The sequence below is a fragment of the Apium graveolens genome, chromosome 1 (genome assembly GCF_009905375.1).
Source record: "Apium graveolens cultivar Ventura chromosome 1, ASM990537v1, whole genome shotgun sequence".
NCBI classification, from domain to species: Eukaryota; Viridiplantae; Streptophyta; class Magnoliopsida; order Apiales; family Apiaceae; genus Apium; species Apium graveolens.
In genome coordinates this window covers 190,208,767-190,227,648 of record NC_133647.1, presented here as the reverse complement: position 1 = coordinate 190,227,648, position 18,882 = coordinate 190,208,767, and the positions used below count along the sequence as shown (strand labels likewise).

Here is an 18,882-nt window from a genome sequence, read left to right as displayed (position 1 = left end):
AATTATTGAGTAAATAATTAAATACAAATTTATTTAAGGTTTGATAAGTTAATTTATGACATATATTCAAGTATTTAGTTAATAAGTGAGTCGGACCGTCAATTAAGAATTAAGACATAACATGTAAAATTTGTTAATACGAAAAATGAATTCGATGATAATAAAAAAACCTGAGTTGAATTGATTATATAAAAATATGTGATGAGATGAGTTATAAGTTTTTTTCTGATTATTTAAATTAAAATTTTAAAGTCGTATTGTTATTCAAATTTTTATATGAGTGTTAAATACAAAAAATAGGTGATAAATAAAATGAAAATAGGAAAATAGGTAGGTATGAGGTTTGTTTGATTTAATTACGTGATTATATGTTATTTGACTCTTATGTGATTGATCATGGGTCGGGGTGTTTTTAAATGATTTATTTAATGAAAAATATTGATTATTTAACTTTTAAATATTTTTATAAAATTATTGGAGCATTTTCAAATTATAAAATTTATTTCACTATATCTACAACAACCTTAGAGATATTTCTAAAAATAAGAGTTTGTTGTAATATACTAGCTTTAATATTTTAGAAGGGGCTACTAAATCTGAGAGGGAAAGAATGATAATCGGAGGGAGATAGAGAGCATATTTGTAAGATGCTTGGTGCAAATTTTTCATTCACCAAGGCCATGTATTTATAGCCAAGTTGAAGAACAAAAACATTAAATGCATTATCAAAATTTCTACTCCTAAGACTAGCTTTACTATTTTACCATTGACTTAAAAATTACAATCAATTATAACACTCTCCTTTGATTGTCATTTAACATGGATCATAGATTGCCCCGTTAAAACCTTGTTCAAAGAAAAACCCAGTGGGATAAAAACTTTGACGAAAGAAAAAGAGTACAATCTCCCCTGGAAAACTAATCATTCTCTGAATTTTGTTGTAACAAATCTTTGAGTCGACGCATTCCAATGTTATGTCGTAACTTCCCAAATGTTGAATTTGGTAATGATTTCGTGAATAAATCAGCAAGGTTGTCACATGACCGAATTTGTTGAACATCAATTTCACCATTCTTTTGAAGCTCGTGAGTGTAGAAGAATTTTGGTGAAATGTGTTTTGTCCTGTCTCCTTTGATATATTCTTCCTTGAGTTGATCAATGCATGCAGTGTTATCCTCAAACATAATGGTAGGACTTCTAGTGATGTCTGGTAATCCACATGATTCCCGAATATTCTTGATGATAGATCGCAACCAAACACATTCTCTACTGGTTTCATGAATTGCAATGAATTCTGAGTGATTTGTTGAGGTTGCCACTGTAGTTTGCTTCGTGGATTTCCAGGAAATGGCTTTACCGCAATATGTAAATACATATCCAGTTTGTGATTTACCAAAATGAGGATCTGACAAATATCCAGCGTCTGTATATCCAATCAACTGAGATGTTGATTTTTTCGGGAAGAATAATCCAAAGTCTGTTGTTCCACGAAGATAACGAAATATATGTTTGATCTCATTCCAATGTCTGTACATCGGAGCAGAGCTAAATCTAGCCAATAAATTCACAGCAAATGCAATATATGGCCTTGTATTATTTGCAAGATACATAAGTGCACCAATTGGACCTAGATATGGGATTTCAGGACCAAGAACCTCTTCATCGTCTTCTCATGGTCGAAATGGATCTTTATCAGGATCTAAAGATCTAACCACCATTGGAGTAGTTAATGGATGAGATTTATCCATATAAAATCTGTTCAAAACCTTTTCTGTATATGTGGATTGGTGGAGGAAAATTCATGTTGACAAGTGCTCGACTTGTATCCCAAGACAATATTTTGTCCTTCCAAGATCTTTCATTTCAAACTCTGTTTTTAAGTATATGACAGCATTATTAACCTCCGTAGCTGTTCCTACAAGATTTAAATCATCCACATATACAACAATAATCACAAAACCAGATTGTAATTTTTTTGATAAAAACACATGGAGAAATTTGGTTATTAATATACCCATTCTTTTGTAAATAACGACTTAGTTTGTTATACCACATACGACCAGATTGTTTCAGCCCATACAATGATCGTTGAAGTTTAATGGAGTATATATGACAAGATTTCTTGAACTCATCCATTTTTAACCCTTCTGGGATTTTCATAAAAATTTCACTATCAAGTGAACCATATAGGTATGCCGTAACGACGTCCATAAGACGTGTTTCCAATTTTTCTTTAGATGCCATACCTAATATAAAACGAAAAGTAATTTCATCCATCACTAGCGAGTATGTCTCTTGATAATCAATTTCGGGCCTTTGAGAAAACCCTTGTGCTACAAGTCGGGATTTATATATCATAATTTCATTCTTTTCATTTCGTTTTCTTATGAATACCCATTTATTCCCAACAGGGTTCACACCGATTGGTGTTTGGACAACAGGTCCAAATACTTCTCTTTTACGCAATGAATTTAATTCTGTTTGGATTGCGTCTTTCCATTTTGACCAGTCTTTTCTTCGACGACATTCATCCACACTTTGTGGTTCAGGATCAGAATTTATGTCTACTTCCAATGTTGCGGAATACACAAATACATCATCGATTATGACTTTACTTCGATCCCATAATTTCATACCATGCACATAATTTATTTAAATTTCGTGATTGTTTAACCCCGTATCTTCAGGGACTGGAATCTCTTCAGGAGATAATACCACTTCAGGGGTATTTGCTTCTTCTGGAGCATGTGCCACTTCAGGGGAAATTTTCTTTATTTTTCTTTTTCGTGGTGCAACATCTTTTGCACCGACCGGTCTACCACGCTTCAGGCGTGGCTTTGATTCTGTACCCAATTCTTTTGTATCTGATTTTTGAATTGGTATATCTATTCTAGCTGGAGTATTTACTGCAGGTATATGAGATTTAGTTATATTTCTAGAATCGTTAAATGCGTCAGGCATTTGGTTTGTGATATTTTGCATATGAATAATTCTTTTAACTTCAAGTTCGCATTGACCGGTACGTGGATCTAGAAAATATAATCCTGATGCATTCCATGTTATGTCAGGATTAACTTTATTTGAATGTTTATCTCCCCCTAAGAGAGGAAACATAGACTCGTCAAAATGATAATCTGCATATCTTGCGGTAAATAAGTCTCCGGTTAGAGGCTCCAGATATCTAATTATAGATGTGGAATCAAAACCAACGTAGATACCCACTCTTCTTTTAGCTCCCATCTTCAATCTTTGTGGTGGAGCAATCGGTACATATACAGCACATCCGATAAAATTGAAGTGAGAAATATTAGGAACTTGACCAAGTACCAGTTGTAGCGGAGAATGTTGGTTGTAGGAAGTTGGTCTAATCCTAATAATATTAGCAGCATGAAGTATTGCGTGACCCCAAATAGATGTAGGTAATTTTGCTTTCAACAACAACGGTCTTGCAATAAGTTGGAGTCTTTTGATAAATGACTCGGCTAACCCATTTTGTGTATGTACATGAGGAACTGTGTGTTCAACTGAGATTCCTGCAGACATGCATTAGTCGACAAAAGTTGCAGATATGAATTCGCCGGCATTATCTAAACGAATTGACTTAATGCAATGATCCGGGAATCGAGCTCGTAATTTGATTATTTGGGCAAGTAATTTGGAAAAGCATCATTACGAGTTGAGAGAAGACAAACACGAGACCATCTAGTTGAGGCATCGATTAATACCATGAAGTACCTAAATGGGCCAGATGATGGGTGTATAGGTCCACATATGTCGCCTTGGATCCTTTCTAGAAAAGTAGGGTTTTCAAGCTGAACTTTAGTAGGGGATGGTCGAGTAATCAATTTTCCTAAAGAACATGCTGAACATGGAAGGTCATTGTTGGAAAGAACTTTAAAATCTTTAAGAGGATGACCAGTAGAATTCTCTATAATACGACGCATCATAGAGACACCAGGATGACTTAATCTTTCATGCCAAAGTGTAAAAGATTTTGGATCTATGAGTTTGGAAGCAATGACATTGTGTGACTCAATAGTTCTAATTTTCATCATATATAATCCTGAGTAAAGTGAGTGAAACTTTTCTAAGATTTTCTTGTTTGTAGAATTAGCGGAAGTAATAAGAAGATATTCTCTATCAGCCTCATAGGTAGTTTCGATATGAAAATTATTGAGTCGGATATCTTTAAAACTAAGAAGATTTCTAGTAGACTTACTAGAATATAATGCATTTGGAATGTGTATGTGAGTACCATTAGGGAGGATAAAACTAGCTTTTCCAAAACCTTCGATTATATTAGATACGCCGGAAATCGTTCCGACTTGAGCTTCGGTTTTGGTTATTTGGGTAAAATATTTTCGGTTCTGTAGAATCGTATGAGTTGTATCACAATCAGCAATGCATATATCTTTAGAATCCATTCTGTATATAATTAAGAAATATAATTTATTTGATAAGAACAAAACACACTACATAGTTCAAACAAAATAAAGCACACAATACACACTACTATAGTAATTATATGAAACTAATCTTCAGCCTCCCATATGGGAGTTTCGTTAGGTTCATTCGGACCATTAATGCTTATTCCTCCAGTTGCAATTCTCGGGAAATCATCTATGTTATTGTTGGCGAAATTTGTTTCTACCATTTTCTCTTTTGATTTTTGTGAAGATTGGTATAACTTAACAAGATGATCCGGGGCATGACAATTACGTGTCCATCGCCCATCCATGCCGCACCTATAGCAAACATTTTTAGTTTTTCCTCCTCGTGGTGCCTTTCTTTTACTCTGTGATTCAGATTGCCACTTCCGGTGACCAGAGTTGTTATATGGACGAAAATGCTCGTGGCTCCGACCTCGTCCACGGTACCGCCCTTGGCCCCGTCCACTTCTATACCCTTTTCCATGTACATTTTGCTGGAATGACATGTTATTTACTTCAGGTAATGGGGCAGATCCTGTTGGACGAGATTGATGATTCTTAATCACCAATTCATGATTCTGTTCAGCAACAAGGAGAGTTGATAGAAGATCCCCGAACTTAGTAAATTTGCGCTCCCTGTACATCTCTGCTAAGTTGATATTGTTGGGGTGAAAAGTTGATAGCGTTTTATCGATTTTTCTTTTTTCCGTAACTTTCTCACCACACATAATAAGCTTAGAACTTATTTTGAACAAAGTAGAGCTATATGCTCGGACACTCTTAAAATCCTGAAGTCTTAAATTAGCCCAATCATTTTCAGCTGCAGGTAGATAAACTAGTTTATGATGTTCGAACCTATCCTTTAGATTTTCCCATAAAATAAAGGGATCCTCGACTTTTAACTACTCAGATTTTAAATCTTCATGCATGTGGTGTTGGAGAAAAATTATAGAGGTAAAGTTTTCTTCGGCTGTGGATTTATTTTCAGCCTTTATTGTATCGCTTAATTTTTTTGAACCCAAGTGCAACTTTACATCTTGTACCCATGATAAATAATTATCGCCAGAAATGTCCAAGGCAACGAACGACAAGCTTGTAATATTTGTCATACTAAATCTGAATTAACATGAAAATTATTAAATTTTAATTCATCAATGTAAATATTACATAAAATCTTAGTTAATCGGGTGCGTTAACAAGTACGCAATAATCAATGTATATATCATTATTATCATTGATATTATAAATAGATCTATATATAAAATGACAAATGGATTTTCACCCGCCATACGGACGTCTGCGTATGCAGGTTATCTCCGACCAATAATAAATTAAAGTGGACAATCCTGCATAAGTTAGTTAGGGGCAAAAAAAATTATTATCCGATAAGTATGCAATTTATAAATCAAGGTTCCCACTATACTTCGGTATTACCCAAAATTAAATGGTACCGTAAAATAATTTTAATAGGCGGTGCTCCGGCCATATATATTTAAATTATTAGTAGAGGGTGTAACCACGTCTACTCCGGTTATATATATTTGAATTATATGTAGAGGGTGTAACCACGTCTACTCATATATATGTATATTTAAATTTAAAATTATACCTTATCAGTTTCGGCAGGGCTTCGTGCTGATAACGTGTTGTAATATACTAGGTTTAATATTTTAGAATGGGCTACTAAATCTGAGAGGGAAAGAATGATAATCGGAGGGAGATAGAGAGCATATTTGTAAGATGCTTGGTGCAAATTTTTTATTCACCAAGGCCATGTATTTATAGGCAAGTTGAAGAACAAAAACATTAAATGCATTATCAAAATTTCTACTCCTAAGACTAGTTTTACTATTTTACCATTGACTTAAAAATTACAATAGATTATAACAGAGTTCCATTTATTTTTGTGCTTTAGTATTTTATGAGGAGTTATGAAAGTTGTTTCTAGTTTTGAAGCCTATTTTTTAAAATTCAAATAAAATAAACCGTTCGTTCAAAAATTATTTTAAAAATATGGGGAGATAGATAATTTAATACTCTATAACTTTAAAATTAAATTTTATTTTTAATAAGATGTTAATCCCCAATTTTCTATTTTCCAAGCTCGATTTTTTGTATTTCAAGTCAAAGAAAAATAAAAAATAAAAAAGGGTGCAATGACCCATTTGCCCCTGACACAGCCCTTTAAACCCATTTTTCTTTTTTCTACTTTCTCCTCTGTATTTGTTTCTCTTTTCGGCAAAAGCTCTCGTGGCCATTCTTTTGGTTCCTCTCTATTCTAAACTCAATTTCGTGCCTAATTTTAGATTCTATACATGCCGTGTATGTCACCTATCCTATCTTTTGTTTTGATTTATTTGAAATCCTAATTGACGGGTTCTCGAATTTTGGTGGATTTAAAGTTTTTTTATGATGAAATTAAGTCGGTTGTATCCATACATTATGAAATCGGTGAAGATTAGGAAGAAAACCCGAAACTCGGGCACCTCCTCTTTTTTTCTGCCACCAGTGGTGAAACTTGGTGAGCCGGTGGTAGGTCGTAATGTGTTACCAAGCCCTAATAAATAATAAAAACTTTGTATCTTGGAATGCATGTCGAGTTCTAACAATTTCGAGAATTTTCTAGTTTGGTTCTTAATTTTTCGAATTCGATTTTTGTGGTAAGTCATAATGTATGAGTTCGAAATGTTGATTAATATCCAGAATCAGTAAACAAATTAAAGTTCAAACAAAGAAAAAGTTTACCAATTTACGTTTGATTTTATTTGGGTGAAAAATTAAAATAACCAACATTTGGGGCTAATAACCAAAATACTGATTGACGGGAGTGTATGCCGAAAATACCCACGAAACATGCATCTGGAAGATTGGTCTTCGATTTTAAAATTTTAACAAAGAATACGAATTCTTGGAATGCGTATTTGTTTTTTGTTTTTTCTTTACAGCATGATAGTCATGCACACTGATTAAATATTTAAAGGCCATACGCATGCATAACATGCGCATCTTACATGCGCATCTTACGTCAAAAAATTCAAAGATGAACATGTATACCTGCAATGCATATTCCGTGGGAAATTTGGGCGAATACTCCCGCCAATTGAAATTCTTTCATTTTTTTTGGCTCTAACTTGGGTTCAATAAATCAAATTCAGCCCACGCAAAACTCACAAATTAATGTTTAATTTAGTGATGTTTAAATAATTGTATAAAAAATAATATCCAGAATTTGAAGAAAATAATAAATATGAATTTTGCATTAGTATTTTGTTCAGTTTAGGATACCTACTTCTTTTTTATTTAAATCATTAAAAGAGTAGGATATTCTATTAAATTTAGAATAACCACTGATAGTTGGTTATAGAATATTTATTTATTTTAGTTACAACGGTTATTATCAATTGTTTAAATATCTAAGACTTCATATTAAATTGATAGTATAAGGATCATAACTACCAAATATTTGGATAAAATTATATAAGGATAGAGTACTATGAAGTGTTTCTAACACAAAATCATCTCAAGTAGTTTGAACCAATTACTCTAATTAGGGGATGATTTATTGTGAATTTGTAATCAAAAGGACCTAATACCCGATTAGCAAAAGAAAAAGAAAAAAAAAGGACCTAGCACCTTGTTGCTTGGCTTGTTTTTCAAGAAATTAGAAAGCAAAGAAAACTCTTCAGTAAAAAGATGTTCCATCATTCCCTAGATTTAATAGTAGGGGTGTTCGCGGTGCGGATGGTGTGATTTTTCATAAAACCGCAAACCAAGCCACATATGCGGTTTGATCTGAAAGGATATCTTCGATATATTATTTATTTTGGTATTTGTACGATTAAATATAAAATTAAGAACACATAGATCCTCTCCATTAGGACATGAATTTAATTGATCCAAATCAAAGTTAAAAAGCCAAACTAGCAAAATCATGTCTTTTAAACAGATAAAAGAGATATTCCATTTTTGCAAAATATCAAAACTATATCTTTATGAAATATATCTCTAAGGCAATATGATAAAAGAAGAAACATCAAGATATGATATTTCTTAGATCTGTGTTGCAACAAGAATATGGCAACAAGCTCGAATAAGGAATATATCAGAAATATTCTTTGAAAGGCCTCATGCTATATCAAAATTATTTAACTCTTTGCTCAAAAATATATTCTCACATCAATCAAAAAGAGTTTTATTCAAGGTTTATTAATATTCATGGTTGGAATATTAATATCCAGTTCTGCAACTCATTTATAAATACTTACAGTAATTTTCTCCCATATCGTAAAATAAGCACTTCTCGGAGAAAATTATTCAAAAATACTCAAACACATTTCCTATCATTCAAATATATTTTATATATTAGGAAATATATTTTAAGTATCTATTCAAGTCAAAACTTTGATCAAAAGATCCATCTCCTTTATTTCAAGACCGGTGATATTTTCTCTTCGAAGAAAGGCTGACATGACAGTTTAATTTTTAGATAAAATACTTTCACATGCTATAATGACTTGAAATTTAGTATGGATCATTTAAATGGTATTTTATAAGTATGGTAAAAATTGCATAGCATTCAGAGAATTTTTGTCCGGGCACAAAAATCGAGACAGTTGGTCCCACAGTTGACCACGTTTGACCTAGTTACCGTTGAATAAAGTAGACCAAAACTTGCAGGACATCGTTTTATATTATTTAAGTAATTATCATATTTTTTATGGTATTTATTTAGGAGTTTTCAAGGTGGTCATAATTAATGGTGTTTAATCCTTAATTAAGTGATTAAACAATGATTAAAAGAAAAGGAAAATATATTTATTCAAATATATAAGCTAAGATTTTGAACCCATAAAGTTGCTTGTCTCATATGGAAAGTTGCAAAGAAACACACTTTGCTTTCCATGTCATCAATCCATGTGACATACACCATCCACCATCCATTTTCCTCAAATCTCCACCATTCAATCCACCCAACTTCTCCTATAAATAAACCCCCAACCCAACCCATTTTCTTCAAGATAAAGAGCCACAAAGTTTCTAGGATTTTTTCAAGAAGTGCTTCTCTTCATCTCTTTCAAATTCTATACACACACTTCTTCTCAAAAACCTTCTCTCTATTCTATATACTTACATATATACAAGGTTTTTGAAACTCAAGTTTAGCTTCACCAAACCAAGATTTATCCCACCAAGTGAGCTCATTCACTACTACTTCCTGGCCTCCCGAAGGGCTGCCCAAGTTCGACCAAAGTGCCAAAATCCGGCCGAACCTCCGTCGAATTTTTCCGGCAAACTTTTCCGACCGTTCTTCAAAAGTGGTAACTTTTAGCTTCTTATTTGAGTTCTTTTTATTTGAGCTTTGTACTTAATTTCTTTACTTCATCTTAAGCTCTAATACAAGATCTCTTATAAATAAAGTTCTTAAGTGAACTAAGATTCGAACTCGGAATTCGAATAAGTACTTGATCTTCACATAAATCATCTAAAAAGAAGATCTATAAACAAAAGTACTTCGTCTCCAAAGGGGAGATTATATTTGACCCAAGTTCACGAGTTAGCCAATTATTTTTATTATTGGACCTTGGCTAACAATTATTCGTGCACATAAAATATTACGAAGTAAAGTTTTAATCCCTTCTAACATCTCCAGTGTTCCGGGGGATTATAACTCGATCTATAAATACTTCGTAATTTGTCAAATATCAAAACAGATTAAGTTCACGAGTTATCCAATTACTTGCACTTATTTAATTGGATCTTGTCTAACACATTTCGTGCACATAAATTATTACGAAGCATAGTTTTTATCCTTTCTAACATCTTTAGTGTTCCGGGGGATTATAACTCGATTTATAAACAATTCGTAATCATCCGTTAAAATTAAGGACGAATCAAATTCACGAGTTAGCCAATTAATTTTACGCTATTTAATTGGATCTTGGCTAACACATATCGTGTATATAAACTATTACGAGTCATATCGTATAAGCCCCTTCTAACAACTTTCAGTGTTCCGTGGGGTTATACTATGACAACTATAAAATACTCGTAATTATTCGTCCAAAATTTCGAAAGCACAGTTTTAAGCCAATTATTTGCACTTAACTTATTTGGATCTTGGCTAAGACTCATAAATCTTATAAAATGCTTGAATTTAAAAGAGTATACTTTGACCTTATAATCATCAATATACAAGTATACCTTAAAATCTTAAGTTGATATACTTAAAGGTAAAATTACAACTCCGAGGTTGTAATTAAAGTATTCTTTGATCTATAAATATATAATCGAAAGAAGAAGAATACTAAATAAGTCATAAGCCATAAATGCTTAATATAAAAAGACTTCTCATATTACTCCACCTATCTATTTAATCTATAAAGGAGTAATCATAAAAATACTTGGACTACTATTTATTATTTTAAGTCAAGTATTCTTATTTAGTGTTAATATTCTTATTTGAATATTATACTATTTGTGGGCTAGCACAATAACATACTAGTTCAAACCATCTTTTCTATACTTGGTTTGTTTCATGGATTGTCTTATTAGTTTAGTAGTGAGGTGAAGTGACGTGACGTGATTCTCGTTCTATTTACACCGTGAAGAAGAGGAAAGACCCAAGACCGGATCACTAAGATCCAAGACTGACAAAAGCTAAGGAAGCCAAGTCCACACAAAGGCTCTACAACAACTATGAAGAAATAGCGGGGAGTTATTGTCTAAGATAAGTTGTGTAGGTATTACATTTATTTTGAGGTGGTGACCCTTATGTTACGCACCAAGACAAATACTTGTAAGGGTGTAAAGGCTTCTCCGCCTACTAAAGGAGCGAGTTCATTATAAGGGAAATCCCGAGTCCGGGAGAGGAGCTCGGGGATTGGAGTAGGGGTGAGCGAATCTATTAGAGGTTGCGCCATCGTGAACCAGGATAAAATCACCGTGTGGTATTTTCTTTCCTTGCACTTTATTTTCCGTACATATAAACTGCATAACCACTCAATAAAGTTTTAAAAAGGGTTAAATTATTTTAAAACGCCATAATAATTTTTAAATTGGTAATTAAGCTATTCAATCCCCCTTCTAGCTTAAAATAGCCCTCATACGTGACCTTACAATTGGTATCAGTGCAGTGCTTTTTAACGTGTTTGTTAAGTGATTTGCAGATTTACAGGCACAACAAAAAGTGATCCGGAATGGCGTATATTAATCCCGTTGGATGTGGTGAAGGTCTATCTAGCTCACGACCTCCTCTATTTGATGGCACCAACTTTGTAACATGAAAAACGAGGTTTCACATTTATGCTAGATCTCAAGGAGTCAAGGTTTGGATGGCTATCGAAGACGGTGTTCGCATTCCTACCAAAACTATCGATGACATCATCGTCGAAAAGAAGGTTAGTGAATACAACTTAGAGGAAGAAGCCACAATGAATATAGCCGCCAAGGCGGAAATGGTTCTCACAAGTGCACTTACAGAAAAAGAATATAAAAGAGTAAATAATTACAAGTCGGCACAAGAAATGTGGAACAAATTAGTGGTAATCTATGAAGGAACCACTGATATAAAAGATTCTCGGATGGATACATTGATCCAAGAATATAAGAACTTTAAACTCCAAGAAGGTGAAAATATCATCGATATGGAAACAAGATTTACTCGTATTATCGATGAGTTATCTCAACTTAGAAAGAATTATACTCAAAATGAAAAGAATAGAAGAGTGCTCAAATCTCTACCTCGTAGTTGGAAGGTTAAAGTCGCTACTATAAAAGAGATGCACAACTTAAATGAGTATAAGATTGATAACCTATTCGGAAATCTTCGTGCTTACGAAGAAGATAATATTCCAGCAAAGGTTGCTCCAAAAGTGGAGGATAAAAAGAAAAATATGGCTCTAAAGGCCATATTAATTGATGAAGATGAAATTGACGAGGAGTTGAACGAGGAACTCCAAAATCTCGATGAGAGTGAAATTGCTCTACTCACGAGACAACTTCGTCGTGTGCTTCAAAGCAAAGCTCAAAGATACGAAAAAGGCTTCCTAAAATCAAATAATCAACAAAGAGTTTTTAACTCTAACGGAAGGCCAAATTACTCTCAAAATTATTCTTCCAATTATAAGCGTAATTAACCGTCAACGAGCTACAACAAAGGCAAAGGCAATCAAAATATAAATACCCATAGTAATGCCAATGCCTCTACAAACCATCCTGTTTACACTCCTCCAAAATCTAAAGCTCCATTACCGGAAGAAACACAAGATGTGTATTTTGAGTGTAAACAACCCGGTCATTATAAAAGAGAATGTCCTAAACTTTCAAAGGGACGAAGTCTCGTGGACGAAAATAGTTGGGATCTAAGTGAAGATGAAGAAGCTCTGGAAGCTAGTGAATAAGTGGTAAATCCATGCTTAATGGCTCTCGGAGATGAAACTACCTCAACGGAAATCTCCTCTTCAAATCAAGAGGTAACATCTAACTATGTCTCAATTAAATCTTTATTAGATGAATCTAATTTATCTCTTTTAGATATGAATAAGCATAATTTAATTGAACTTATAGTAAGTTATAAGAATAAATATAAAGATGATGAACAAAGGTTTCACTTATTATGGTCCGAGAAGATGAAAATTGAGGAAATTCATCATACTCAAAATAAAGAATATACTCGGATGATGGACTCAAAAGTCCAAGATGAGAATGAGATTACATCTCTAAAAGATCAAAACCATCTCATCAAGATTGAGGTAAATAAACTTCAAGAAAATATACTAAATCTTGAAATGGAGAATATATCATTAATTCTCAAAGACGAAGAGATGGAACATGAAAAGATATAATTGAATGATAATATTTGTAAACTTCACGTTGATCTATTGAACTTAAAGATTCTAAATGAATCAAATGTTCAAGATAAAGAAACATCTTATAAAGACAATCTTGATAAAGAAAATGAGCTATTAAAAACTAATGAGCTTAAAGATGAAGCTCTAAGGTTAAAAGAAGAAAATTATAAACTCATAGGTCAAGTTAAGGATCAAGAAATAATCCTTAACAACAAGATTGATGCCTTAAAGAAAGAAAATGAAATCTTGAAGAAGTCATTCAAAGATTTACAAAAGGCAATAAAATGTGGGATTAAATGGGTCATACAAAAACCTCATATAATCATGAAGGTTTGGGATATAATAAGAATTCTACTCCTAAAGGAAATACACGGAGATTTGTATCACCAATAAAGACTTCATCCGAATCACCATCTTATAAATGTTCTTATTGCAATAAAATGGGACATACCATTCAATATTGCAAATTCAAGAATGGTGAAATTAAGGGGAAGCATGTATGGATTCACAAGGAATCATACAAGAAAGATGATAAACATGTGCCTCACAAAAATATGGAATATAAGAATCCAAGACAGCAATGGTCTCATCAACCAACTATGTTTCAAACTAGAAACACACAATATCATGTAAATGGTAATGCATTTAGAAGACAACAACCTCTTAGTAGAAATGCTTATGCTACTTACCATGCTAATAATAGATATAATATTTATCATACTCCATCAAGATTTAATGATAGCTCTAGGTATTATCAACCTCAAACTAGGCCTTATGCATCTAGAAATATTTATATGCCTAATGATAATTATACCATGCCTAGATTCTTTCATAAATCAAATGTTATATATGATGTACTAACCCCAGGACCTTCAAGACAAAGGGGTACCTATAAATTTAACTAATTATGTATATAGGTTTGTCTTGCCGCGAAACAAGACATATGGTACCTTCATAGTGGATGTTCAAGACATATGACTGGTAACAAGTCACTCTTGAATAACATTAAAAAGGGTACCGCGGGGAGCGTAATATTTGGTGATAGTAGTAAAGGAAACATTGTCGGCATCGGAGATATCGGAAATGGGAAAGTTAAAATTTCCGATGTTCAATTGGTCACCGGGTTAAAGTACAATCTTCTCTCCATTAGTCAATTATGCGACAATGATTACAAGGTAATTTTCTACACTACTCATTATTCTATATTAGATAAATTTGGAAAGTTGGTTCTCACTTGCCCTAGAAATAAAAATGTTTATACATGTGACATGAGCAAGCAAGTGAACGTGTGCCTAATCACTATAAATAATGATCCATGGCTATGGCATCGAAGATTAGGACATGCCAACATGAAGTTGATAAAGAATATATCAACTAAAGACCATGTCCGAGGTATACCAAAACTAAACTATCATAAAGATCATACTTGTGAAGCTTGCGAAGTGGGTAAACAAATTCGAGCTTCTCACAAAGCAAATTTATGGTATCTACCTCGAGACCTCTCGAGCTACTACATATGGATCTTATTGGTCCGGTTCCAATACAAAGTCTCGGAGGTTGCTCATATACGTTGGTAGTTGTGGATGATTATTCACGATTTACATGGACTGAATGTCTCAAAGCCAAAAGTGATGCTTTTGAATCCTTCTCATCTTTATGTAAAAGGATTCAAAATCAACAAAATAAAACCATAGTCTATATAAGGACTGATCATGGTAAAGAATTTGAGAATTCGAGTTTCACCAACTTTTATGATGAATATGGCTTCACACATAATTTTTCCGCTCCATACACTCCTCAATCCAACGGAGTAGTTGAACGGAAAAATAGAACACTCCAAGAAATGGCTAGCACAATGCTGAATGAATATCGTCGACCTAAATATTTTTGGGTCGAGGCCATGTCAACCACTTTCCATATTCTTAATCGGGTTTTGCTACGACCTATAAAACAAAAGACTCCTTACGAGCTATATTTTGGAAAAACTCTGAAATTAAGCTACTTTCGAGTATTCAGAAGCAAGTGCTTCATATTAAATTCTAAAGAGTACCTTACGGAGTTTGATCCTAAATCAAATGAAGGTATATTTCTTGGATACTCGAACAATAATAAAGCTTACCGAGTGTTTAACCTCAAATCGCTTGTGGTGGAAGAATCTATGAATGTCGCTTTTGATGAAAGTAAACCACCGACGAAATATAAAGATCTTGTTGAAAAAGAAAATGTTGAACAAGATGATATTGAAAAGGTTATTCGAAAATTCAAAAATTCAAAAATATGGATCTCGAGACTCCCGTACATAAAAATCCATTAGAATTGGACGAAAAAGAAGATGAACTTTCTAAAGCAATTCCCACTATAAAAAGTCATCGACTGGATAATATACTTGGAGACTTAAAGAAGGGAGTTCAAACACGGTCACAAGTTCAAAATGTTGTGAATCATCTTAGTTTTCTATCTAAAATAGAACCTAAGACCGCGAAAGAGGCTTTATTAGACGAGGATTGGATTTCTGCTATGCAAGATGAATTGCTCCAATTTACTCGTAGTAAAGTGTGGGAACTTGTCCCTAAGCCTCATGATACTTCTATAATTGGTACAAATGGGTATTTCGAAATAAATTAGACGAAAATGGAATGGTAATTCGAAATAAAGCAATATTAGTTGCACAAGAATATACCCAAATGAAAGGTATAGACTTTAATAAAACACATGCACCGATAGCAAGAATTGAATCAATTCGAATGCTATTGGCTAATGCTTGTCATAAAAATTTCAAAGTCTATCAAATGGATGTGAAATCTGCATTCTTAAACGGGATTTTGGAAGAAGAAGTATATGTGAAACAACCTCTCGGGTTTGAAGATGCAACACATCCCGATTATGTCTATAAATTATATAAAGCTCTATATGGATTAAAACAAACCCCAAAAACATGGTATGAAAGGTTGAGCAAGTTCCTACTAGACAATAAATTTAAGATGGGAACGACCGATAAAACCTTATTTACGAGGCAAGAAAAAGAGGATATATTGCGCGTACAAATATACGTAGATGACATCATATTTGGCTCAACAAATGATGCACTATGTAAACAATTCTCTGAAAATATGAGTAAAGAATTCGAGATGAGTATGATGGGAGAATTAAACTTCTTTTTGGGATTGCAAATAAGGCAATCTGATGAAGGCATCCATATCTCTCAATCCAAGTATTGTAAAGAGATGTTGAAAAAATTCGAAATGGATAATGCCAAACTCATCTCTACTCATATGTCTACATCCGATAAATTAACGGAAGATCCAAAAGGAATTCCCGTAGACACAAAGAAATATCGAGGAATGATCGGTAGCTTGCTCTATATAACTGCAAGTCGTCTTGATATTCAATATAGTGTTTGTAAGTGTGCTAGGTTTCAAGTAGCACCGAAAGAATCTCATGTATCCCCGGTAAAAAGGATACCGAGATATCTTAAGGGAACCACTGATGTTGGTCTTTGGTATCCAAAAGGAATACCATTTGACTTAGTATTCTTTTCTGATTCAGACTATACCGGGCATTTAGTCGACAGAAAAAGTACTAGTGGTACTTGTCAGTTTCTCGGTGGATGTTTAGTTTCTTGGTTTTCAAAGAAACAAAATTCCGTATCCATCTCAACAACTGAGGCTGAGTATATAACAGTTGCAAAGTTTTGTTCTCAAATACCGTGGATGAAGCAAACACTAGCTGACTATAATATAAAATTTGATGTGATCTCAATCTTATGTGATAATATGAGTGTTATTGATCTTAGCAAGAATCCCGTATTACATTCTAGATCTAAACATATAGATGTGAGACATCATTTTTTACGTGATCATGTCAATAAAGGCGATATAAAAATGACTCATATTGATACTGAAATCAATCTCGCTGACATATTCACAAAACCATTAAATTCCGAAAGATTCACTAAAATCCGCTTGGATTTAGGAATGTTGGAATCTGTGAAATAATGGTTTATATATAAAGAACAATTGAGAATTATAAAGAAGTCTCAACGATAAAGGATATTTTCCCGATCAAGTTATTAAGTTTATCTGAAACTCAGATTTATCAATAAAGAAATTTATTGACTGGGTTAAGATAACTTAAATAGCCCAGATTAACCGGGAAAATAAACTTAATCGATTGAATATTTATTATTCCATGAGATTTATAAATACTTAGAAGTCTCTCTCATATAAATTGATATTATATTTATTTTTCAGTTATATATATATATATTGATCTTAAATATATATAATTATTCTCATATGTTTACTTACAGATAAATTCATAAATGTATGTTATTTTTGGTTTCCAAAAGTATATATATATATATAATTTCTGTAATATGTAAATAATTCTCTTGAAAAATATTTTCACAAAATATATATTTCAACAAAATTATATAAGGATAAATATATTATAATCCAGCTATTTAAAAAATAATAGTTTTACAAAAAATTATATATTTCATTTTCTATATTTTTTTAAAGACCAGCTCAATCACAATTTATCCGGACCATTATCTAAATTTCACATATATTCTACAAATATATATATATATATCAACTTTTATTTCCAGCCCAAACCTTATTCAATCAACCCAGCCCGAAAATGAGTTTTTAGCCCAAATCAAACCCTTTCATCTCAGCCGTTAGTTTGAAAAATAGGTCGATCTCAGCCATTAAAATAAAAAAATATATAAACAGCTTCTACAGTGTTCAACACAAACCCTATTCACCGCATTCTTTCTCGCCTCTTTGTCGTCTCTCTTTCAACGGAAAACCCTAAATCGTCTCTGATCAAATTCATCATTTTTACTATGTTTTTTCCTGATAAACACTACGATACTATGCTTATATATATATACTCATCATATCTCTAAAAGATTTGATGAAAACAGTTGATTGGGTTGGTAAAATAAATCGATTTTGATGATAAAAATCGATGATTTCTATATAAATCGAACAAGAATCATGAAATCGGACATAAATTGATCGATTTATATATATACACTCACTTTTATAGTTTTAAATCTTGATTCAATGAAAACCTAACATGTTTTCAAGTTTTATGACAGGAGAAGACTGATTGTTGCAATATCTTCTCGGAGAAGAAGATTAAACGGCTGCATGCGATGAAAACGGTGAATCGGAAGTTGACTCAGTCCACGACTGAGTCAACCGGGTAAGTCCTATTAGTCAGGTCAGACTATAGGCTCAAGTTAGTTTTCTTTTATGCCCTCATTTGAATTTGTTTGAATCTGTGGTTAAGGGCATTCGACTGTAATTGATGACCTTATTTGAGCATAATTCGATTAAATCGTATATTGTTCTTGATATGAATGAAGTATATGGTTTGTGATGTGTTTGTGATACATTCATAGAAATTTAAACTCATTTGTGATTTAGTATTTAGTTTATTATGCTTATGCTCGAATTAAAAGTATAAAGTTTTGGCTTATTGCAAAATCATATCATATGGTTGATGTAGAGTTTATAATTATGATTTAAAATCAAATTTATACATTCGAATTTATGAGTTCAATTTGGAGACAGTTCCCTTAGGTTCTATTA

General features: G+C 32.8%; 1 protein-coding gene across 1 annotated transcript; it reads right to left on the bottom strand.

The window, feature by feature from the left end:
* Positions 1–4,531: 4,531 nt before the first annotated feature.
* On the bottom strand, positions 4,532–5,074 carry LOC141713778 (uncharacterized). The gene has a single exon (XM_074517355.1). The coding sequence runs from the start codon at positions 5,072–5,074 to the stop codon at positions 4,532–4,534; it is 543 nt and encodes a 180-aa protein (XP_074373456.1).
* Positions 5,075–18,882: the final 13,808 nt, after the last annotated feature.

Coding starts and splice junctions, on each gene's coding strand:
- LOC141713778 (XM_074517355.1), bottom strand. CDS start 5,074: ATGTACAGGGAGCGCAAATTTACTAAGTTCGGGGATCTTCTATCAACT.